This window comes from Benincasa hispida, chromosome 10, assembly GCF_027475165.1.
Source record: "Benincasa hispida cultivar pf3 chromosome 10, pf3_genome.v1.1, whole genome shotgun sequence".
NCBI classification, from domain to species: domain Eukaryota; kingdom Viridiplantae; phylum Streptophyta; class Magnoliopsida; order Cucurbitales; family Cucurbitaceae; genus Benincasa; species Benincasa hispida.
In genome coordinates this window covers 25,629,340-25,654,774 of record NC_143487.1, presented here as the reverse complement: position 1 = coordinate 25,654,774, position 25,435 = coordinate 25,629,340, and the positions used below count along the sequence as shown (strand labels likewise).

The 25,435-nt window shown below is 33.9% G+C and overlaps 2 protein-coding genes, 1 long non-coding RNA gene and 1 pseudogene across 4 annotated transcripts; 3 read left to right on the top strand and 1 right to left on the bottom strand.

The window, feature by feature from the left end:
* Window positions 1-655: 655 nt before the first annotated feature.
* LOC120088067 (indole-3-acetic acid-amido synthetase GH3.6-like) lies at window positions 656-2,981 on the top strand. The gene is made up of 3 exons (XM_039045108.2): window positions 656-1,115; window positions 1,284-2,170; window positions 2,255-2,981. The coding sequence occupies exons 1-3, from the start codon at window positions 811-813 to the stop codon at window positions 2,839-2,841; spliced, it is 1,779 nt and encodes a 592-aa protein (XP_038901036.1). The 5' UTR covers window positions 656-810; the 3' UTR covers window positions 2,842-2,981.
* A 1,217-nt stretch (window positions 2,982-4,198) lies between these two features.
* On the top strand, window positions 4,199-10,152 carry LOC150033218 (uncharacterized). The gene is made up of 2 exons (XR_016523702.1): window positions 4,199-4,870; window positions 8,001-10,152. It is a non-coding gene; the product is annotated as an uncharacterized LOC150033218 (long non-coding RNA).
* Window positions 10,153-20,887: 10,735 nt separating this feature from the next.
* LOC120088068 (indole-3-acetic acid-amido synthetase GH3.6-like) lies at window positions 20,888-23,223 on the top strand (annotated as a pseudogene). Its single transcript, XR_016523726.1, has 3 exons — window positions 20,888-21,289; window positions 21,609-22,509; window positions 22,583-23,223. The product of XR_016523726.1 is annotated as an indole-3-acetic acid-amido synthetase GH3.6-like (transcript).
* Window positions 23,170-25,029, bottom strand: LOC120088069 (Protein with RNI-like/FBD-like domain). Its single transcript, XM_039045109.2, has 3 exons — window positions 23,975-25,029; window positions 23,712-23,894; window positions 23,170-23,617 (listed from the first exon to the last, which is right to left on the bottom strand). The coding sequence occupies exons 1-3, from the start codon at window positions 24,974-24,976 to the stop codon at window positions 23,312-23,314; spliced, it is 1,491 nt and encodes a 496-aa protein (XP_038901037.1). The 5' UTR covers window positions 24,977-25,029; the 3' UTR covers window positions 23,170-23,311.
* Window positions 25,030-25,435: the final 406 nt, after the last annotated feature.

Below are 25,435 nucleotides of genomic sequence, written 5' to 3'. Positions count from 1 at the left end.
GTACCATTTGTTTGGGTGTGTCGTAAAGGACATAGGGCAGCGATAAAGTTTAGCAAGTAGTTGCTACCGGAAGACAAATACAGGCTGTAAATTTTATTTAATAATACAGAATATATATAAGTGAGGGGTTGTGTGGCACGTGTTAAATAGTGTGGAGCACATTTATGGTTGAATGTAAACAGTAATAGGTTGCACTTAGTTTCATTTTCTCCTAATAATTTTTAATTTTTAAAAAATATTTAAAAAAAATATTCCCTTTGTGTCTAGAAAAAGAGAGTATGGGAGTCGTAGCTGGGATTGCACAATAGATGCTAGATGAGTGGAGTCCAAGCTGCACTCAAATAGTTTTCAATCCAAATTATTTATTCGTCGATTATCAAATTATATGGTTTTTCATCCTTTTACTCCTCGATATAGTGTCATTTTAGCTTTACATTTACATACTTTACGTCATGATCCTTTTTTCTTAAAACTTAAGCAAAGAAGAGGTTGAAGATACCATTGTACGAGTAGATTTGTTCTACTACTAAAGTATGTGATAAAATGGTACAATATTATCAATCTTTCTAATAAAAAGAATATTCTCAATGAGAATTATCTCAACGAATCATTGTTCACCATACTTATAAGATGGATGAAGTACTATTAAAGAACCATTTTATGTCCAATTCTAAATTTTCCAGGAGTGTCCCTATATATATACATATCCTTTCACTACACATTCATAATTACACAAAAAAAAATTGCTTTATAGCTTCATAAATTTGCCTTTGCATCACTATCCTCTTATCCTCTTCCTCAGTGAAAGAGATGCGGACAGAGGTTTCAAACAACTTAACCTCCAAAGATGAGCAGTCAATATTACAGCATATTGAAGAAGTTACAACTCATGCCGATCAAGTTCAGGGAAGAGTTCTTACTGAAATTCTGTCTCGCAACGCCGATGTCGAGTACCTTAAGCGACATGGCCTTAATGGATGTACGGATAGGAAGACCTTCAAGAACACCATTCCCCTTGTCTCTTATGAAGATTTAAAACCATACATTGATCGAATTGCAAATGGTGATGCTTCTCCTATACTATGCTCCCAACCCATTTCCGAATTCTTTATCAGGTGAGTCTATAATAATAATAATAATAATAATCTATTCTAATTATTCTTGTGTTATGTTAAGTTATCAAAAATGCATACACCCAAACTTTGAAAAGAAAAGCTTCATTTTAACTTTTGAGCTTTCCATGGTGTGTATATATATATATATGTTTTTCTTTTCCATTTTAGTTCGGGAACATCGGGTGGAGAGAGCAAATTAATACCAACAACAGAAGAAGAGCAAAAGAGAAGATCACTTCTTTACTTCCTTTTAATGCCTGTAATCAACCAATTTGTTCCAGGCTTAGACAAAGGCAAAGGCATGTACTTTTTATTTGTAAAATCTGAGTCAATAACTCCTGGAGGCTTACTTGCACGTCCTGCTCTTACAAGTTTCTGCAAAAGTCCTCACTTTAAAAACCGCCCTTACACTGATTACACTAGCCCCATTGAAACAATTCTTTGCTCTGACTCTTACCAAAGCATGTACTCTCAGCTTCTTTGTGGACTCTGTTTAAGCAAACAAGTCCTTCGAGTTGGTTCTGTTTTTGCATCTGCCTTCATTCGTGCTATCAAATTCCTTCAAACCCATTGGCCCCTTTTGGTTAATGATATCAGAACGGGAACTATAAATAACTCTAAAATCACTGACCCATTGGTGAGAGAATCTGTGATGAACATTCTCAAACCTGACCCATTGCTTGCTGATTTCATTGAATTTGAGTGTGTAAAGGAAAGTTGGGGAGGTATAATAATTAGGTTGTGGCCAAATACAAAGTATGTTGATGTTATTGTGACAGGTACTATGTCACAATACATCCCAACTTTAGATTACTATACTAATTCCCTCCCTATTGTTTCTTCTATGTATGCTTCTTCAGAGTGCAACTCTGGTATTAATCTAAACCCTTTGTGTAACCCAAATCAAGTCTCTTATACCCTCATCCCATCCATGGCATATTTTGAATTCTTACCTACTACTGCTCATGGATTTTCCAACTCATCACAACTATTGGTTGATCTTGTGGATGTCCAACTAGGAAAAGAATATGAGCTCGTTGTCACAACGTATGCAGGTACACTTTCTAAATGTTCAAAAGAGTGTTTTAATATAAACTAGTGTTTGGGTTTTTTTCTCCATCTTATTTGATACTTTGTAGGACTTTATCGGTATCGAATGGGCGACATTCTTCGAGTATCGGGATTCAAGAACAACGCCCCACAATTCAACTTCGTATGCAGGAAAAATATCATTCTTAGCATTGATATGGACAAAGTAGAGGAAGTTGAGCTTCAGAATGCAGTAATGGAAGGTTCTAAAAACCTAATACCATATGGCGGTTTTGTCCATGAGTATACAAGCTACCCTGATATTCATACAATTCCAGGCCACTATGTGATATATTGGGAAATCAGCCTAAAGGAAACCACCACTATTCCTCCTTCGGTGTTTGAACAATGTTGCCTAACAATGGAAGAATCTCTCAACGTCATGTATCGTGAAGGAAGAGTCTCAGTTAAATCAATTGGTCCTTTGGAGATAAAGATTGTTGAGAATGGAACTTTTGACAAACTCATGGATTATGCAATCAATCATGGGTCTTCCATAAACCAATACAAGACCCCTCGCTGTGTGACAAAAGCGCCAATTCTCGAGCTTTTGAACTCGTGCGTCGTGTCCAATCATTTCAGCCCAAAATGTCCCAAATGGATTCCTGGTCCAAAAGAATGGTCTACTGAAAATTAAGTTAAAAGACGCATTTGAAAGGACTTTTAAGCACTTGAAAAAGTGAAAGCGTGCATATAGGCACTATTATTAGTAAGAAAGTAATGTACTGTGTGTCTGAAAGGAAAATTAATGAATAAGATTGTGCGTTTTTCTTCTTTCTTTTTTCTGTTTTCTGTTTTTTTAAAAAAGAAGATCATTACAATGTTAAAATTGGGTTGTGAATGTCAACAATATTGAAGTTTAACCAGAGAAGAAGTCCGAGGGAAAGGAGACATGGTCATCAATAATAGTCTTAAGTTTTCACTTTTCAAAATTAGCACGCTTTTTTAAATTTTATTAAACTAATTTTTGTTGGTCCATTTCGAGCAAGATTGACTACCAAGATTTAATTTAAAAAATAATGTCTTCTAACTTATCGATTGTTTTGGACATTTTCACTACATCTCGACTAGATTAATCTTAGGTAATTTATCCAAATATTATGTAATCTTCCCACATTCTATACCAAATCTTTTATATTGTCATATTTTTTTCCTAATATAGTTATCTTTACCAAATATTATATCAAATAATTACTTGATTTTTCAAATCTCGAGAAGATTCAAAACAATCGATAAATTAGAAAAAGTTAATTTTTTAAAATTAAATCTTAATGGTTAATTTCGTTTGAGATGAACTAAGAAAAACTAGTTTAAATTTGAGAGTGTCGAACAATTTTGTGGAGGGAAAGCCAGGATTTGAGACTTAATTTCTTGTGGTCTAATAAGGGAATTTCTGTGCTTAGTTTTTGTTGTCAAAAAGGGTGAGTTGTTGTAATGCAGAGCCATGCTTTAGCCAAAAATTGGTGAGACTCAGTTCAGTGAAGCAGTCCATGAACCCTTCACTTTTCACAACCTTAAGATGAAGATTCGGTTTGAGTTTCCCAGAATTGTTCTTCATCCGATGCAGTCCTTTCCCATTTATCCCTATGCCAATCCTAAACACAAACAATAATATATGTAAAATGACCAACAACTACAATGATAATGATAATAATGTTAATTTCAACTTACCATGATTTTCAAATATAGAAAAATCAATCAAAATATTTATAAAATATAGTAAAATTTTATAATCTATATCATTGATAGTCTTCTATCAATGTCTATCATTAATAGATTATTAATAATGTCTTTCTTTCAATGTTGCCACCGTCAACGATTTTGATTGTGAGAGTGATGAGGAGTAAGTATAAGATAATTAGTATATTTTAATTAATATTTAGTTTAGTTCTTAATCTAGATTAAATAGAGTTAAATTAGAATTAATTAATTAATTATGTTATTTTCTCGTAGGCTATAAATAACCGATTTAGATTTAGAGTTGTAATAGAAGAGTTTTGATCATCCATTTTGAAATTGAACTTGGAAGCCTTCAAAGGAAAGAAGTATGGCGATCAGAGACACACACATCAACGGTGGACGGCCGGATTCGTATCTCCAAGGTATTCTCAAACCCAACACAGCTCACCACCACACCCCATTCAGAAATCCGAAATCATATCAAAATTCATCCATCCACACAAAGTAGAAAACAAAATATAGCCACTACCACCACACCCATCCATCAGATTTTGTAGCCAAACAGGTTCAAAAATAGCCAAAAAGGTAAATGTTCTCTGTAAAAATTTTGCAAAGTACAAGGCCAGAGAAGAAGATTATGAAGCCAAAGATGAAGCAGAATACAGTTATGAAGAAGATGAAGACACTGACATCGAAAAAATTGAAAAAGAAAGTGCAAGGAAGAAATCTTATTCTGGAAATGTTTGGCGTCCATGGATGATTGAAGTAAAAGTAAACAGAGGAGAATAAATCGGAAAAGTAAAAGAAGAAAAAGAAACCACAGCTATGTGGTCGAAGGCCGATTCGCCGGACGCTAGTGTCACTGGACAGAAAGACGAGCTTCACGCTTATGCCGTCGGAGTTGATTTAGAACCTGAAGTTGTCGGAGGGGATTACAAGACCCCACCCGCACATCGAAGGCGGACGACCGGATTTGCTTCTCCAAGGTATGTCCAAACCCAAAACACTCCACCAACACCATTACTTCCATATTCATCCACATATCACCATGTTCAACACTACTAAATCTCATCAAGATGTTCCAAACCATCCGACCAAATAACACATAAACTGAAGTATCCTACATACTACATTCGCCCATTTGATTTTGTACCAAAGAATTTTGGAAAACTTCATAAAGATACATTATGTAAATCGTCCCCAAAAGATTATGAAGGTGAAGATGTGGGAGAAGACAGTTATGAAGAAGAAGAAAATAGTGACGCTGAAGAAATCAAGGAATAAAATCAGCGAAATCAATTTCTTCCACATTGGCGTCCATAGATGATTAACGAAAAATCTGAAACCGTAGAAGAATTACAGAAAGACAAAATGCAAAAAGAAAACATAGAGAAAAGAGAAGCAGACGATCGTTGAGGTTTGAAGATGTCAAAAAAGACTATGATGGCGGGAGCTTGGAGATGGAAATAGTGTCAGACCAGCTTGGCAAAGATTCAAATGTCAAAAATGTTAAAGAAGACTACTCTTCCACTATAGTGATAAATCCATTTGGGTCTGTACACAGTGTTGGCTTCCCGTGCTGAATTGCAGGAAGATGTACCAGTAAGGCCATAAAACTGAATTCTGAACTCTAATAAACTCAATCTTTTGTTTTCCTTTGGACTGAGAGTGTCTATTAAGCTTACTCCCAATTTTAGAAAATCTAAGCCCTGAGTTATCGCTAGTTGTCTTTTCTTTTGTCAAAATTTTCTCTAGGAGCTCAATACCGGTGTTCAACATTCTAACCTTTATGCACACTGAGTCATTCTCTGCTCTAACTTGAGAGAGCTAATGCTTCAAAGCTGCAATAGTAGACATGAGTTATTTATTCTCAGCCATCAAAGTCTCAATTCTTTCTTTATGCACATCAAGGACTTTCTGATCATCTTGCCATTTATTAGAAAGAACTTGATAAGAATGATCCGCAGACCCATGGTTGGTGGTATCGTGAACATTTTCAACATACACATCATACTCCGAAATTTCACATGAGGAGGTGTTATATGAGATGTTACTGACAAGAGCTTTCACATCTTCTTCTGAATCTGTGTTGTCTTTTAACTCATTATCGGATAGGGTTAAAACGTACTTTAATCCCGCTTCTTTAGAAAATTAGGACATTCTGCTTGAAAATTACCATAGCCCTCACACTCTCTACATTTGAATGACCTTTCTTTTTTAAGGTTTAAAGCACTTGGCTTGTCGACTTCCTTCATACCACTTTGAATTCTAATTTGCTTGAGTGAAAGAGAGCCATCAGACTTATTATTTTTAGAATTTAAATTGTCAAGTTTCTTTCCAAATCCTTTAAGGACATAATTGAATTGTTTTGAAATAGTGAAATTGACTCAGCAAGGGAATCCTCAGACTCTCTGTCAGCATCATTAAGCCCATTATCAATTGAGGATTGTAAAGCAATTCCCTTATTTTTCTTCTCTAGCTTTCCTTCTAGGGACATTTCGAAAGTGAGCAATGAGCCAAATAGTTCATCGACTTTCAAGGATGTAATGTCTTGAGCCTCCTCAATCGTAGTAAAGTTCATATCAAATTTCTTAAGTAGAGACCTAAGCACTTTCCAGACAAGTCTTTCTTATAAAAGTTTCTCTCTAAGAACAAATGACTCATTAGCAATATCCTGTAACTGAACATTGAATTCAACAATAGATTCATCATCTTGCATTTTAAGATTCTCGAACTTTGAAGTCAAAAACTACAACCTTGACATTTTAACTTTGAAGTTCCTTCATGTGCAACGTATAGAATATCTCACGCCTCTTTTGCAGAAAAACATGTATTAATCAGTCTGATATATTACGATCCACACCATTAAATATGGCATTTAAGGCATGAAAATTTCCTAAGGATGCCTCATCTTCAACTTCTGTCCACTATAATTTTGGTTTCAAAATTTCCTTCCCATCATCAGTTTTAGTGGTTGGAAGTGACCATCCAATAACCACAACCTTCCTTGTTTTGTTGTCAATTGATTTAAAAAAGGTGGTCATTCGAGCTTTCCAGTATAAATAGTTTGTCCCATCTAAGATAGGGGGATGAGTGGTAAAGCCACCTTCCTTGATTCCATTCATGATAGACACACATGAGATAAAGGTGACTACTCTGATACCAATTGAAAAAGTGTTAGGTGAGTCGTCACTCAAAATATGGATGTTAAATAGAAAGTGTTGACAAGCACTGAAACAATAAATACTAACAACAAGAAAACAAGTAAATAAACGCAGGAGTTAGTAATCCAGCTTGGCGATAAACCACCTACATCAGAGGGGTAGTGTGCCTAGGAAAGATAATCCATTAATATTAAAGAGTTAAGCAATTTACAACATAGTACTTATTTATAATTCAACGACTACTACAGTGACACAATAGAGCTCAACTCACAAGTCATTGATTTCAATTGATGGTCCAATTGTGGTGTTGTCATTTGATGGAAGCAAGTTTTCACCATTGGTGCGGCAGTAGTCGCACCAAAGGGAGATTCAATCGGGGAAGACCAATTTGATTTTTAAGGGCTATTTGGGGCGTTGAGTTGAGATAGGATGTTTGGAGTTTATATATCTGTAGAGTGTTGGAAATGTCCTAAAACTCGCAGTTCGTAATCATGGAAACATATTCTATTTATCAACAAAAGTATTGTTGAAGCATTTATTCAATAAAAGTGTTATTGAAATTACATTATGTAATAAAATCCAATAAACAAATCCATGACTATAGTATCGATACTTTAATTTTATGTAGAGATATAAAAGGGGATCAAGTTATAGTATATAGCCAAAAAGGTCAATAAGTATATGGATAAGATTGGGTACCTCATCCTGCGAACACTATAAATGTGGCCTACTTTGTATACTGAAACAAACGATGTGATCTCGAAATCGTTCATGTAGAGATTTGCGAGTGGAGGCATCCTATGCAAAAGAGTTTTACATAAGACCGGACCACGAAATAGTCACTTTTCTTTATAACAACTGTTTACTATTAAAATTGGCTAGGTAATTCGATCTGAATCCTGAGTTAACTATGAACTCCTGTTTATTCGATATTATCTTTTGATCTGCATAGGTGAGAGCAGTTCAACAACACTTCTCAACAAGCCTTCCATTTTGGGGATAAGACCGGATAGATAGCTGGAACATAGTCTTGCAAGATGGAATTCAGTTCTACCCGTTTTAGGGTTAGCAGATAGGTTGTTCCTTTAAGCATTGATTCCTGGTCTTGAACAAAGGGGTCACGCTCTCTCATGGTTGAAAGGGACATGGTTTATTAGTTAGACTATAAACCAATTGTTCAATAGAGAACCAGTGAGAGCTTAAGAAGCAAGATGTATTTACAGTGGCGAAACGATATTTTTGACCTAGTTGTAAATACAAATGACCTGTGAAGAATCGACATACTGATTATGGTTGAATCAAGTGAACAAATTTAAGTGTACAGTGAGGAGAGTGTAACTATCGAGCTATAGTTGTAAGTCTTAGTAGTTAACGAATATTGATTAATTCGATTTAAAGAGTTTAGCCAATTAATCTCAAATAGCTCATGATCGGTAGGTCCATAAAGTCCCTCTACTAGATCATAAAATATTACATCTTGGATTAGAATATTAAGCGAATTTGAAGTGTTCAAATTCAAAATTAGGGTTTGAATTTGAAATGTTCAATTTCAATTTTTAGGGTTTGGATAATTGTATTTGATATAATTAAACGTTTAATTTTGTTAAAATTAAACGAAATTGGAGAGTTTAAAATATTTAAACATTGATTACATGAATAGGGATTCATGTTTGAATTAAGTGTTTTATTAATTTAATATTTGATATTAAATTATTATTTAATTAATTAAATATGTTTAGTTAATTAATAAATCAATTCTAATTTATAAATTTCAATTTTTAGAATTGGATTTTATTTTTTATCTAAATTAATTTTAAAGTAAAATTAATTAGATTTTAAAATATATAAATTAAAATTGATTTTTAATTTGATAGGGAAAATCTAACATCGAGGTTTTTTAATGGATTTTTCCATATTTCAATACCTAAGCCACTCACTTAGTACTAATTGAAATGTCAATTAGCTGAAGGGAGTGCTTGCATGATTTATCTTGATAAATACACCAAGTTTCAAAGGATTGCATTGATGTAATCTGATTTTCTGAAAATTTCAAGCAGAAATAGTTGTTGCTTTCAAACTCTCATAAACCCTCTTAATCCCTCTCAATTATGAGTTTCCACCACTCAATCCAAGACTGAGAATAGTAGATAAGCTCCTCTTGATAGTATACTAAGGATTTGGAGATCAAATTCGTGGAGTTCAGCAAGAACCAAGAAGAAATCAACAAAGGTTGTACATTTCTCAAACCCTATTCCATAAAACTGTTATTTAACATGCTTTATATTCAAATTAAGTGTACTTAGAGTACCAAACAGCTTTCGTATTTTTGCATCTTTACTCTATCGATTGGTATCAGAGCACGATTTAAACACTCAATTAATATTAATTTGAGTATGGTGGGTGAATTTCTAGCAATGCATGTTTGGTGACTGATATGGTTTTTAATTCAACTTTGGCATTAGAATTCTCTTTGATTCAGTTGTTAAATTTGTAATTGGCTCTTGGTTGATGAGCCTTAACATATGTTTAAGGGTTTGTAATTTTATTGGAGTCAATAGAGTTGAAAATAGGTTGTAATTAAAGTCTGGAGTAAGCAAGTATAGAAGCAAAAACTGCAGAAAAAGCCACTGTCAGATAACATTGCAACGTTGTTCTTCCTGAAGCCCAAGGCATTGCAACGCTGGGATGAAGCGTCGCAATGTTGTTCATCCCAGCCTAAAAATTCTTGTGCACGAGGACTGGTTTGCGGGAGATGGCCGGTTCAACTTGTTTTGGCTTCCTTGGGTCCGATTCAACCACATTTTGGACCGGTACAGCCATTTTTAAACTTTGGAGGGTCAGTTCGGGTGGTTCGGGTCGATTCGAATGGTCCAAAGGCTTCCTCAACTTCTTTTTGGTTTAATTTTGTAATAAAATAGTTTATTGCTTGCTTAGGATGCCAAAGTTGGTCCATATCAGTGTTGTTTAAATATTTTATGCATGTGTTGTATGTTATGTTTAAATTAAACATGTATTTTCATATTGTTTGCCATGTAGATTTAAAATCCCACTATAGGAAAGCATGTTTCATGCATTGATATATGTTATAAATTGGTTATAATGTATATGGTATGCATGAGTAGGGATTCATAAGATTAATATAATTATTATATTAATGTGTGGAATGCTTAAGTTTATGTTATAGTATGTCTATATTTTTATAAGAGTTATAAAATGAATTAGACATTTAAAATCTATAACAAAGATAAGATGCATGCTCACTTAGGTATAATAACCACCTGATTTAATAGTTAAAATAGGCCATTATCTTATAAAACCCTGTTACAAACTTAATCGGTCTATAATCCTGTCTAAGGCTGAAGGTACTTAAGTTGACGGTTTATGAAACACCTCCTACTAGGGGATTTTAGCCGAATTACTGAGTGTTCTTAACCGATTTTATGAGCATGTGTGAGCGGTTTGAGGTAATAAAAAGGTTTTATCACTTAGACATCGTAGGTTAAATCCAAATATAAATGTTATACTTGGATAAACCACATAGACTTAGGATGTTTTTTAGCCGAAATATACCTAAGCACAAGAGATACCCAAATAATTAGAACACTTCAATGGGAGTTTTATAATATGTACGATATATTATTTTTAGCTCTCGTATCCTTAAGTCTTTATATTGTTAGATCCATGCTCGGCTTCGTGTCGCTTTTATCACGACTGCTCCATTCGGAAAGTGTTTACATGGGTCAATATCAAGGTGAATAGGGGAAGTAGTTCATAGTAAGTGGGTGCAAGAAATGTGTCAACATATCTTACAGTCTCTTCCATTAGTCTGAACCGTGAGATTTTTATGTTGCGCCTGCTGTCATTTTTAGGCGGCACTAACTAGTCTTTTACGGTGATCCCCTCGAAGGGTTGTAACATAGGATTTGGAACAACCCAAACTTCATAAATGAATAGGTTTCTTAGTTTTGACTTGAACATTGTCTTCCTATTCGAGGGAATATTACCATTCTATGAAATCTGAAAATAGAGGGTCACACTTACAAGAGTTACTAAGTGTTAGTAAGTTCTTGACCGAAAACGGTAACTAAATGACTATAGGAATAAGAGTTATTCTGAATATAGTATTTGGTCAAGAATGTCTTACTTTAATGAAGGAATATTTGACTTCCCATCGATAGCATCTATTCTGACCCACTAATGTATCGTTGCAAATAAATATAGAAATATGGATACTTTATTACTTCTGCTAAAATTGGATTTAGATGCACTTTACTCATAGAATTTGTTTATGTTTCAGCATGTCAAATTCGATTATACAACTCTTAGCCTTCAATAAATTCAATGGAGAGTGTTACTCAAATTGGAAGTTGAACATAAACACAATACCAGTAGTTAATGATCTGAGATTCATTTTAACGAAGGAATGTCCTCCTTTTCCCAATCCTAACGCAACCTGGGATATCTATAACAGATAGGTCCGGGCTAATGAAAAAGCCAGAGCCTATATTTTGGCAAGCATATCTGATGTGCTTACCAAAAAGCATGAAACCATGGTCACTGCAAGAGAGATCATGGAGTCATTGCAAGGGGTGTTTGGAAAACCGTCCTCATCAGCACGACACGATGCTATTAAATACGTTTATAATTCACGTATGAATGAGGGGACCTCTATTAAAGAACATGTCCTAGACATGATGGTCCACTTCAATATAGCAAAGACAAATGAGGTTGTCATAGACGAGAAGAGCCAAATGAGTATGATAATGGAATCTCTTCTGGAGAGTTTTCTAACCTTTCGTACAAATGTTGTAATGAATAAGATTAATTACAACTTGATAACTCTTCTAAATGAACTCCAGACTTACCAATCTTTAATGTAAAATAAAGAAAGTGAAGCAAATGTTGTTTCCTAAAGAAAACTTCAAAAGGGTGCTTCATCTAGTTCAAAACCTTCTGAAAAGAAGTGGATAAAGGTATCTAGATGAAGAAAAAGGAAAAAGGGAAGAAACAATCTCCTGCTACTAAAAGCAAGATGAAAGTTATAAAAGGAAAATATTTCCATTGCAACATCGAAGGCATTAGAAACACAATTGCCTTAAGTATCTTGCAAAAAAGAAAGCTGATAAGGCAAATCAAGGTAAAATTAATTTTTGTAATAGAAACATGTTTAGTGTAAAGTTCTCACTTAACCTGGATACTGGATTCAGGCGCCACTAATCATATTTGCACTTTCTTACAGGAAACTAGTTCCTGAAAGTAGCTATCGGGAAACAAAATGAATTTCAAAGTGGGAACATGTGAAGTCCTTTCAGTAGAAGAAGTGGTAGACACCAAGTTATTTTTTTGGAGATTCTTACATTTTACTTGAAAATGTATATTTTGTACCTAAAATGAAAGGGAATTTAATCTCTGTGTTTTGTTTGCTGGAACATATGTATAACGTCACTTTTAATGTAAATGAAGTGTTCATTAGTTCAAAAGGTGTTCAAATGTGTACAACTAAACTTAAAAATAACTTGTATATGTTAAAACCAACTGAGGCAAAAGTCATTTTAAATATAGAGATGTTTAAAATGATAGAAACTCAAAATAAGAAAAGAAATGTTTCTTCTAACGCCTATCTTTGGCACTTGAGACTTGGTCATATAAATCTCAATAGGATTGAGAGATTGGTTAAAAGTGGTCATCTAAATCAGTTAGAAGATAGATCTTTACCTTCATGTGAATCATGTCTTGATGGAAAAATGACTAAAATAACTTTTTCAGAAAAATGTCTTAGGGCCAAAGAACCTTTAGAACTTATACATTCAGACCTATGTGGTTCGATTAAAGCTCGGGGAGGATCTGGATATTATGCCAATTTCATTGATGATTATTCTAGATATGATTATGTTTACTTAATGTATCATAAGTCTAAAACTCTTGAAAAGTTCAAAGAATATAAGACTTAGGTTGAGAACCTGTTCGATAAAAGGATAAAAACACTTCGATCATATTAGGGTGGTAAGTATATGGATTTATAATTCCATAACTATTTAGTAGAAAATGGAATTCAATCCCAACTCACAGCATCTGATACACCACAGCAGAATGGTGTAGCAAAAAGGAAAAATTGAACCTTGTTAGACATGGTTCGTTCAATGATAAGTTATACTAAGTTACCTCTATCCTTTTGGGGGTATGCAGTACAAGCTATCATACATATACTGAACATGGTTCCCTCAAAAAGTATTTCAAAAACACCGTATGAGTTATAGAGAGGACGTAAAGGTAGTTCATGTCACTTTAGAATTTAAGGATGCTCGGCAAACGTGTTGGTGCAAAAACCTAAAAAGTTGGAACAACGTTCAAAGATATGTCTATTTGTAGGATACCCTAAAGAAACAAAAGGTGGGCGATTTTATGATCCTCAAGAAAATAAGTTATTTGTATCAACAAATGCTACATTCTTAGAAGAGGATCACATAAAAAATCATCAACCTCGCAGTAAACTAGTATTAGATGAGATGTCTAAAGAATCTATAGATAAATCAACTAGAGTTATTGATCAAACTAGTCCTTCAACAAGAGTTGTTACTCCATCACATTCTTCTCATGAGATGAGAATGTCTCGACGTAGTGGGAGGGTTGTTTAACAGCCTGACCGTTATATAGGTTTAACAGAAACTCATATCATTATACCTGATGATGGCTTAAAGGATCCATTGACCTTAAAACGGGCAATGGAAGATGTAGATAGAGATCGATGGATAGAAGCCATGGACCTAGAAATGGAATCGATGTACTTCAATTTTGTTCGGGAACTTGTAGATCAACCAGATGGAGTAAAACCTATTGGTTGCAAGTGGATCTACAAGAGAAAATGAGACCAAACTGGTAAAGTGCAAACCTATAAAGTCAGACTCGTGGCAAAAGCTTTTAGCCAAAGAGAGGGGGTAGACTATGAAGAAACTTTCTCTCCTGTTGCCATGATTAAATCCATTAGAATACTTTTATCCATTGCTACTTTCTATGATTATGAAATCTAGCAAATGGATGTCAAGATAGCCTTTTTGAATGGTCATATCGATGAAAGTATTTACATGGGATCAAGAGTAAAAAGTTCGCAAGCTTGATAGATCCATTTATGGATTAAACAGGCATCTCGAACCTAGAATATAAGGTTTGACATTGTGATCAAATCTTATAGCTTTGAACAGAATGTTGACGAACCTTGTGTTTACAAGAAGATAGTCAATAGCCTTCTTGGTCATTTATGTTAATGATATCCTGCTCATTGAGAATGAGACAGGATTCCTTGCTGACATAAAGAGATGGCTAGCATCGCAATATCAAATGAAAGATGTGAAAGATGTTCAATATGTCCTTGGAATTCAAATTGTTCAGAATCGCAAGAACATAAGACTAGCATTATCTCAAGCATCTTATATTGACAAGATATTGTCAAGATATAACATGAAAAATTCCAAAAAAGGGTGTGCTACCTTTTAGATACGGAATTCATTTGTCTGAGGAACAGTGTCCTAAGACACCTTAAGAAGTTGAAGAAATAAAAAGAATTCCTTATGCATTAGTGGTCAGGAGCTTGATGTACGTTATGTTATGTACACGTCCCGACATATGCTTTGTAGTTGGAATCGTCAACAGGTTTCATTCCTACCCTGGACATAACCATTAAACTGCTGTTAAGAACATCCACAAGTATCTTTGAAGAACGAGGGACTATATGCTCGTGTATGATCCTAAGGATTGATCCTTACAGGATACATTGATTATGAATTTCAGATTGATGTAGATTCTAGGAAATCTACTTCAGGATCAATATTCACTCTTAACGGAGGAGCAATAGCGTGAAGAAGCATAAAACAGAGTTGTATTGCTTATTCTATGATAGAGGCTAAATATGTAGCTGCATGTGAAGCAACTAAAGAAGCAGTATGGCTTAGAAAGTTCCTGATGGATTTGAAATTGGTTCAAAATATGCATCTATCGATCACCCTGTATTGTGATAACGGTGGAGTAGTTGCTAACTCAAATGAATCTAGGAGCCACAAACACAAAAAACACATCGAGCGAAAGTACGTAGAGGAGACATGATAGTCATAAAAATAGCCTCTGAAAATAATCTTGTTGATCAATTTACGAAGGCCTTCACGACTAAAGTGTTCGAGGGTCACCTGGTCGGACTAGGACTACAAGCTTCATAAATCTAGGGCAAGTGGGAGAATGTCAAGGGTATATAGATGCCCTTTTTTTTTTTGTATTTTTTCTTTTTCTTAACATTTGTATATTTGTATATATATGTAACCCACTGGAGTTTTAGTCCAAGTAGGAGATTGTTAGAAATGTCCTAAAACTCGTAGTTCATAATCATGGAAACATATTCTATTTATTAATAAAAATATTGTTGAAGCATTTATTCAACAAAAGTGTTACTAAAATTTTATTATGTAATAAAGTCCAATAAACGAATCTATAGCTATAGTATGAATACTTTAACTTTATGTAGAGACATAAAAGAGGATCAAATTATAGTACATAGCCAAAAAGGTCTATAAGTATATGGATGAGATTGACTACCTCATCCTAGGGACACGATGGATGTGGACTACTTTGCATACTGATACAAACGATGTGATCCCGAAATTGTTCATGTAGAGATATATGAGTGGAGGTATCCTATGCAAAAGAGTTTTGCATAAGACTAGACCACGAAATAGTCACTTTTCTTTATAACAACCGTTTATTGTTAAAACTGACTATTTCAATTTGATAACCTAGAATAACTCGATCTTAATCTTGAACTAACTATGAACTTCTGTTTATTCGAGATTATCTTTTTATCTGCATAGGTGATAGTAGTTCAACAGCACTGCTCAACAAGCCTCCTATTTTAGGGATAAGACTAGATAGATAGATGGGGATATAGTCTTGCAAGATGAAATTCACTCCTACCCGTTTTAGGGTTAGTAGATAGGTCGTTCCATTAAGCACTGATTCTTGGTCTTGAACAAAGGGACCCTACCCTCTCATGGCTAATAGGGACATAGTTTATTAGTTTGACTATAAATCAATTATTCAATAGAGGATCAATGAGAGCTTAAGAAGCAAGATGTATTTATAGGGGTGAAATAATATTTTTGACCTAGTTGTAAATACAAACGACCTGTGAAGAATCGACATACTGATTATGGTTAAATCAAGTGAACAGATTTAAATGTACAGTGAGGAGAGTGCAACTATCGAGCTATAGTGGTATTGTATTTGATATAATTAAACATTTAATTTTGTTAAAATAACTGAAACTGAAGAGTTTAAAATATTTAAATATTGATTACATAAATAGGGATTCATGTTTGAATTAGGTATTTTATTAATTTAATATTTGATATTAAATTATTATTTAATTAATTAAAAATATATAGTTAATTAATAAATCAATTCTAATTTATAAAATTCAATTTTAGAATTGGATTTTATTTTTTTATCTAAATTAATTTTAAAGTAAAATTAATTAGATTTAAAAATATATAAATTAATATTGATTTTTAATTTGAGTGAAAAAATCCAACATTGAGGTTTTCTAGTGGATTTTTCTATATTTCAGTTAGCTGAATAAGGGAGTGCTTGCATGATTTATCTTGATAAATACTCCAAATTTTATAAGATTGCATTGATGCAATCTAATATTCTGAAAATTTCAAGTAGAAATAGTTGTTGCTTTCAAGCTCTCTCAAACCCTCTCAATTCCTCTCAATTCTGAGTTTCCACCATTCATTCCAAAACTGAGAATAGTAGAAAAGCTCCTCTTGGTGGTGTACTAAGGATTTGGATATCGAATTTGTGGAGTTCAACAAGAACTAAGAAGAAATCGACAAAGGTTGTACATTTCTCAAACCCTATTCTGTAAAACTGTTTTTTAGAATGTTTTTTACTCAAATTAAGAGTAATTAGAGTGCTTAATGATTTTGTTAGCTTCCGTATTTTGCATCTTTACCCTATCATAAAGTTCATATTGTTGCGGTTAATACCCTAAATCTCGTAGGATCCCATAGTTTGTAATTGTAATGTACAAACATTTTATTTATGTAATAAAATATATTATGTTTTATTTCAAAATTAGTTGCATTAACCACAAACCAATAAACTAACATCCAAGGTTATCTTTGTAGTTTAAACATGTACTAACATCCAAGGTTATCTTTGTAGTTCAAAATTAGTTGCATTAACCACAAACCAATAAACTAACATCTAAGGTTATCTTTGTAGTTTAAACATGTACTATAGTAGATGGATAAGGCTGGATACTCTATCCTATTGACACTACGAGTATGGCCTACTTTGTAGATATTACAATTGTTGTAAGGTGCTACAAATGATCTGATCCTGATCATTCATGTGGAGACATGTGAGCGGATATTCCATACAAAGGAGTTTGTATAAGATCGGACCACAAAATGTTTAGTCTCATTATATAACGCCATTCATAATAGTGACTTTCATTTCACTAGGATGACCATAGGTAACATGACCTAAATCCTACGCGAGTTGTGAACTTCTGTCTATGAAAGCGATCCTTTGATTTGTATGGGTGAGAGTGGCCAGATCGTCGATTCAACAAGCCTACCATTTTGGGGATTCGTCTGATTAAGGAGTTGGGAACAGAGCTACACAAGAAGAAATTCACTTCTTCCCCAACATCGGGGTAAGTAGATAAATTGCTCTCTTAAAGGCTAGTTTTGGGGCTTGAACAATGTGGCATCACACCCTCTTCTGGTTCGAGAGAGGTTTGGTCATAGTTGGACTATGATTTATTGTTCATTAGAGGGATCAGTGGTACTTAAGGAGCTTAACTACAGGGGCGAAACGATAATTTTGGCTCAGTTGTACTTACGAACAATTTGTAAAGGGTCATCGTACTGTTGACTGGTTATATCCAATGAATACAGAAATATATCTGTAGTGCGAAGAGTATAGTTGTCTGTCTTTAGTAGAGTGACCGACAGTTAACGGATGGTGAATAATTTAACAAAAGAAGTTTAATTAATTATTCACATATCGTTGGAGCTTCAAGCTATAGGTCCATGTGGTACCCTTTGTAGTTCAACGGGAATTAATGAGAATCAATTTTTGGATTAATTTAAAGTGTTTAAATTAAATGAGAGAATTAATTATATGTGATATAATTAATTTAATCTAATTATATATGATATAATTACTATAATGTATTTTGATACATTATAATATAAAATTTATTATATGAATTTGATTTACATAATTAAATTTAATATAAATGAGATTTATATTAAATGTCATTGATGAGATAATAGAAACTATAGGTTATATTGTATTTGATACAATATAAAAACTATAGGTTGTGTGTTATATTTGATATAATATATAGTTTAATATATATTATATGATAAGGTAGTTATCATATAAATATATATATTAAATTTATTTATGAAAATAAATTATTTTATTTTATTTTATTTTTTAAAAATTATTGTAGGAGGGAGTTCTAAATCCCTCTCCCCTATTTTCTCTCTAAAAACGTGGTAGTGGGGAAGAAAAGAGTAGTTGTTCTTCTTCTTCCTGGTGTGGTTTTCACAAGAGAGATGCACAAAAACGTTATGTGAGAAAATTGGAATATCATCTCTTCCTCTCAACACTCTCAAAATCCTCTCTTCCAAAATAGCCAGAGCCCACAAAACTACTGGATTCTCATCCAGAGAATATAGAGAAAACATTCATGATGGTGTCCTCATTGACGGTTAGAGGATTCGAATTGTTCGTGACAAGATTCAGAGAAGAAATCTCATGAAGAATAGTTCTTCAAGGGTAAGGTTTCTTAAATCCTTTTTCTTTTATGTAATCTCTGTTTTAAAGCATGCTGCAATTTTCTTTTAAATGCATAATTTGTATATTTTTGCTATCAAATTTATATTCTGTAAATTTTGGGTATTTGGCTCGATCGCATGCTTCTACTCAAAGACCTTCACTAGTTCCTTCACATATATCTGTGTTTAAGATGCAGAGTTGAATTTATATGACAAGTGTATCTAATGTAGTTTTTTGAACTCTAAATAATCTTCTTTTATAATTACTATTTTTGTTTGGAATTTTTTTATTCAATAATTCTACCCATTTTTGTTTGAACAAAATATGAATTGCAATTTTTTCTTTTAATTTTTAAAGTTTTTTTTTTCCTTTCTTTCTTTTTTGGTTAATGTTCAACAATTAACCTATTACGTTTCTTGTAAAAATATGGTTAAATAAAATGAGAAACCAAAGAGAGATCAAAACTTTTTATTCCTAAGTTTTCTCCATGAATTTCATTCATCTTCTTCTTTTTCTTCCTCTCCCATTGTTGTTCTATATTTTTTATTCTATCATGGTTTTTTTAGTTGAATCTCCCCCATCATCTTAGCAACTAATGTAACGTCACCACATTTTTTCAATGATTTCACTTTCAATTTCTTCAAATTCGAAGGATCATCAAAGAGCAAATCTTCATTTTGCATTAATTCTTGTTAGAAAATGTTCTAGGAAAAAAATTATCATTTTATGGTTTTCTTTTCTTTTTTATTATATGTTACATACTTTCCGTCTAAATATTCTTAACTCTCATTTTGATGTGTGAACTCAATAAAAAAATAAATAAATAAAATAAAAGTTTACAAATTTTTATGTATAAATATTGCACTAGGATTGTTTAACTCAGGGACAATTTAGACATTTCATGTCTATTTATCCCAAAACTCTTTATTTTAAGAAGTCATCCCAAAACTCTTTTAAGCCCTAAATTTGTCCTATTTTTGTTAATTTCCCATTGTCTTTCTTTTCTTGTCCTTCTCGTGAATCATCCCTTTGTTTCTTTTTTTCTTTTTTCTTTTTTTTTTTTTGTCCTAATATTCATTTTGATTACTCCTTAGAGATGCCATCGACATCTTCTTTTTTTTTTTTTTCCTTGTTTTCTAAATTTTAATATTTAATGGTGTCCCCTCATAGTTGCATGAATATGTGGTTATTATTAGCAATCAATCATCCCTTAGTTTTTTTCTCGTCTTAATATTCATTTTGGTGACTTAGAGATGCCATCGACATTTTTTTCTTTTTTTTTTCGAATGTTTAATAGTGTTCACTCATAGTTGTTTGGATAATGTGCTTCTTATTAGCCACGTTTTTTTCCCTACATAACTTTTCCAACTAATTGCATTCAAATCTAATTTCAATTCTCAATAAATCAAAATTTAAGTTTGACAATAGATTCCATAAATACTTAATGTATGCAATGGTAGGATAGAAAAAAAAAAAAAAAAAGGGCAAATAGGATAGAATAAAATAATATCTTTTTAGAGTAAAGAAGAGGTCAAAAATACGATGGCATGAATAGATTTGTTCTACTCTAAAAAAATATTACAAAATGGTACAATATTATCAATGTTTTCAGCAAAAAGAATATTCTCAATGAGACTCCTATCTCAATAAATTACTGTTTATGATGTTTATAAGATAGAAAGTTACTCTTCTCGTTATCATTAGATTTTGATATGAAATCTCAAGTTATCTAACAATAAAAAATTTAGGTACTTATTGACATGATATATCAAACTTACCGATCGAAAGTTCAAGAACTAAACTAAACTTATAATTAAACTAAAATAACAAGAAGATCAAAATTAATGAGAAATAGGCATATACCAAAAAGGTTAGGTTTTTTTTTTTTTCCCTTTTTCCTTAAACATGCCTTACATTTGGACTTAAACAAGTTGTAATGTTTCTACAAGCAAACCTGATTTCCTTGTGTGGATATATACATAGCTTAAGATCCCTTTCACCACACATTCATAATTACACAAAAAAAAATTGCTTTATAGCTTCATAAATTTGCCTTTGCATCACTATCCTCTTATCCTCTTCCTCAGTGAAAGAGATGCGGACAGAGGTTTCAAACAACTTAACCTCCAAAGATGAGCAGTCAATATTACAGCATATTGAAGAAGTTACAACTCATGCCGATCAAGTTCAGGGAAGAGTTCTTACTGAAATTCTATCTCGCAACGCCGATGTCGAGTACCTTAAGCGACATGGCCTTAATGGATGTACGGATAGGAAGACCTTCAAGAACACCATTCCCCTTGTCTCTTATGAAGATTTAAAACCATACATTGATCGAATTGCAAATGGTGATGCTTCTCCTATACTATGCTCCCAACCCATTTCCGAATTCTTTATCAGGTGAGTCTATAATAATAATAATAATAGATTCCAATCATTCAGAAAAATACTCGGTTGGTTTCAATTATACACTCAGAATTAACTTTTGAAACATTGTTATTTCTTTCAAACCATTAAGTTCATAGATACACACATAATATTGTCTCCTCCAACTTTTTGTTGTTCACTTATATATATATATCATAAAGAAGCCTGAAGAGTCTGATCATGTTGGAATGCCTTGTTAATTAAATAATATTAACAGGTAATTAAGTAGATTATGATTCATGATTAACCGTTTAATATATATTATGGTATGTTCTCTTTTTTCCAATTATAGTTCAGGAACATCAGGGGGAGAGAGGAAGTTAATACCAACAACCGAAGAAGATATGAAGAGAAGATTTCTTCTTTTATTCCTTTTCAAGCCTGTGATGAACCGATTTATTAAAGGATTAGACAAAGGGAAAGGAATGTACTTTTTGTTTGCACAATCAGAGTCTAAAACTCCTGGAGGCTTACTTGCACGTCCTGTTCTTACTAGCATCTTCAAACAACCTTCCTTTATAAACCGCCCATATGATCCCTACAGTGATTACACCAGCCCTAATCAAACAATTCCTTGCACCGACTCATACCAAAGCATGTATTCTCAGTTACTTTGTGGTCTGTGTTTGAGCAACCAAGTCATTCGAGTTGGTGCTAGTTTTGCATCTGGCTTCATTCGTGCCATCAAATTCCTTCAAACTCATTGGCCCCTTTTGGTTACTGATATCAGAACAGGAACTATAAATAACTCTAAAATCACTGACCCATTGGCGAGAGGATCTGTGATGAACATTCTTAAACCTGATTTTATTGAATCTGAGTGTAGAAAGGAAAGTTGGGGAGGTATAATAACTAGGTTGTGGCCAAATACGAAGTATATTGATGTTATTGTGACAGGTACTATGTCACAATACATCCCAACTTTAGATTACTATACTAATTCCCTCCCTATTGTTTGTTCTATGTATGCTTCTTCAGAGTGCAACTTTGGTCTTAATCTAAACCCCTTGTGTAACCCAAATCTAGTCTCTTACACCCTTATTCCCTACATGGCATATTTTGAATTCATACCTCTTGATAGGACAACTACTGCGGCTCATGGATTTCCCAATTCATCCACTTGTGAATGACAACAATTGGTTGAGATGTCCAATTAGGAAAAGAATGCAAGCTCGTTATCACAACGTATGCAGGTAGACTCTAAATGTTTAAAAAAAGTGCTTTTATTAATTCATTTATTTATAGATCTTTTATCGTATTTTGTAGGGCTTTATCGATACCGAGTGGGCGACATTCTTCAAGTATCGGGATTCAAGAACAATGCCCCGCAATTCAACTTCGTATGCAGGAGAAACATCATTCTTAGCATTGATATGGACAAGGTAGAGGAAGTTGAGCTTCAGAATGCAGTAATGGAAGGTTCTAAAAACCTAATACCATATGGCGGTTTTGTCCATGAGTATACAAGCTACCCTGATATTCATACAATTCCAGGCCACTATGTGATATATTGGGAAATCAGCCTAAAGGAAACCACCACTATTCCTCCTTCGGTGTTTGAACAATGTTGCCTAACAATGGAAGAATCTTTCAACGACGTGAATCGTGAAGTAAGAGTCTTAATTAAATCAACTGGTCCGTTGAAGATAAAGATCGTTTGAGAATGGGACTTTCGACAAACTCATGGACTATGCTATAAACCAATACAAAACCCCTCGCTGTGTGACACAAGCGGCAATTCTCAAGCTTTTGAACTCGTGCGTCGAATGTCCCAACTGGAATCCTAGTTGAAAAGAATAGTCCACTATGAAGAGTGAAGTTAAAAGACTTGTTTAGATAACCTTTTTAAGTACTTAAAAAATGAAAGTCATTCAATATAGACATTAATATTAAGATAGTAATGTAATGTATGTGAAAGGAAAAAGAATGAATAAAATTGTGAGGTTCTTTTTACAAGAAGATGATGAAAATGTCAAAATCGGGTTGTGATGAATGTCAACAATAATGAAGTTTAACAAGAGAAGAAGCTCGAGGGAAAGCCATGATTTGAGACTTGATTTCTCGTCGTCTAATAAGGGAATCTCTATGTTTGGTTTTGGTCGTCAAAAGGGTGAGTTGTTGCAATGCAGAGCCATGCTTTAGCAAAAACTGGGTGAGGCTCACTTCACTCAAGCAGTCCATGAACCCTTCAATTTTCACAATCTTAAGATGAAGAAGAAAGGATTTCAGAGGCTCAATTTGAGTTTCCCAGAATCGTTCTTCCTCTGAACCACTCCTTTCCCATTTATCCCTACGCCAATCCTAAACACAAACCATAATAAGTATAACATAAGATTTGAAGAATCATGAACAACAGCAATAATAATGTTTGAACTTGGTTAATTAATATTACTACCTTCCTTCCGATGTTGCCACCGTTGACGATTTTGATTGTGAGAGTTTGAAGAACAGGACAAGATCTGAATATATTAGCTAAGCCTAAACCATTCTGTTTTCTGAAGGCTGTACTCAGTTCCAAACAGTTCACATTGCTGAATGGAGGGAAAAAATATGCGAAGTAACTAGGGCTGGATACAATCTGCAAAGCATATTACAATTAAACCAAAATATATCGAATAAAGAACAAATGAAGTGAAGAGATGATCAAATGGAACTTACATCGATGCAGAAAGTATCAAGCGTTAAAGAATGAACAGGGGAAATTGCAGAGAGAAGAGCAGAAACAGAGTGAAGCTTGCTGGTAACAAAATGGTGAGGAAGTAAACCCAGAGAGGCTCGATTGAGAGGAGAGGTAAATTGATGGATATTGATTTCATCGTTTAAGGCATTGTAAACCCAAATCATAGTATTGAGATTAGGAGCAACGATTTTAACCAAAGTGGGAGTAGTGTAAGCATCAAAACAATCAGAAACATGGATGCTCTGTAATTTTGCTCCAAAAACATCTAACCCCTGAAGCTGAAAGCACCACTGGAGACTGAAATCCTCGAGAACAGGGCACTTAACACTCAAATGTTCAAGTCCAAAACATCTCTCTAAATTCAGTTTCTTCAGAACAGGGAAAGACGTTTCCGTGAACAAATCCAACAATGACGGCCGATCATGGAAAACCATTCGAGCAAGCGAAAGGGAATTCAACGATCGGAACCCAGAACCCATGACGGAGGGCGGAGGGAGGCGGAAACCGGGATGAATCGATCGTAGGTTGAAAACTTTTAAAGAGTCGCTGGCGATGACGCATCGAGGGAAGTTGAAGTAATCGTTGGTGGTGACGAGGAGGTGGAGTTCTTGGATTTGGTGGCGAATGGCGGTGCGGAAGAGGGCGTTGAGACGGGAGAAGCTTAAAGTGGCGGAGAAGCGGAGGAGACGGACGTTGGAATGGTGGGGACGGGAATTGAGAATGCGGGTGATGGTGAGGTCAGAAGGGTAGTGATCGGAAATTGAAGATGTTGAGAAGTCGAGGTCGGGGAGAGTGAACCAGAGAGAGCGCCAGCGGGAGGAGAGAGTGGTGGATTGGGCGGCGGTTTTGATCGGCAAAGAACAGAGAATGTGGTGGAGGAGGGCGTCGGGGAGGTGGCTGATGTAATCAACGCCGGTTTGATTATGGAGATCGGAGTTGGTATTGGAGAGCCTCCGTCTTCTGGCGGATCTGGTCTCCATTGTCGTTAAGAAGGAGAAGGGGATTGGATTGAGGTTAATTAATTAAGAAGAAGAATCAGTTATTAATTAATTTTAATTAATTGATTGAGAGGGAGTGAGGACTAAGATTTATAGGGTTTGAAATTTTCAAACAATTACTGAATCTCTTAGCCAAAATTGAGGATGTCGTTTCAGGTAGTTATTTCCTTTCACTCTTCATATTCCAATAATATTCCATTATACCTCTTATTATCTTAATACTAATTAATTTCACAGTTTAAATTCTATTTTTTATATCTACACTTTAAATCTTATTCTATTTTAATTCTTAAATTTTCAAAAACTTCCATTTTAGTCCCTAAATCTTTAAAAATAATTTATTTTGATCTCTACTATTAAGATTTTATTCACTTGTATTTTGTTAGGATTAGTCTGCCAAATAAGTTAGTCAAGATAAAAAAACTATTTTAATTCTTAAAT

Bases quoted from the DNA above. Each gene is read 5' to 3' on its own strand.
- LOC120088069 (XM_039045109.2), bottom strand. From the start codon at position 24,976: ATGGAGACCAGATCCGCCAGAAGACGGAGGCTCTCCAATACCAACTCC. The intron at 23,895-23,974 runs GTAAGTTCCATT...TATGCTTTGCAG, and splicing joins TTGATACTTTCTGCATCGAT to ATTGTATCCAGCCCTAGTTA. The intron at 23,618-23,711 runs GTAGTAATATTA...GTTTGTGTTTAG, and splicing joins GTGGCAACATCGGAAGGAAG to GATTGGCGTAGGGATAAATG.
- LOC120088067 (XM_039045108.2), top strand. From the start codon at position 811: ATGCGGACAGAGGTTTCAAACAACTTAACCTCCAAAGATGAGCAGTCA. The intron at 1,116-1,283 runs GTGAGTCTATAA...TTTCCATTTTAG, and splicing joins ATTTCCGAATTCTTTATCAG to TTCGGGAACATCGGGTGGAG. The intron at 2,171-2,254 runs GTACACTTTCTA...GATACTTTGTAG, and splicing joins CGTTGTCACAACGTATGCAG to GACTTTATCGGTATCGAATG.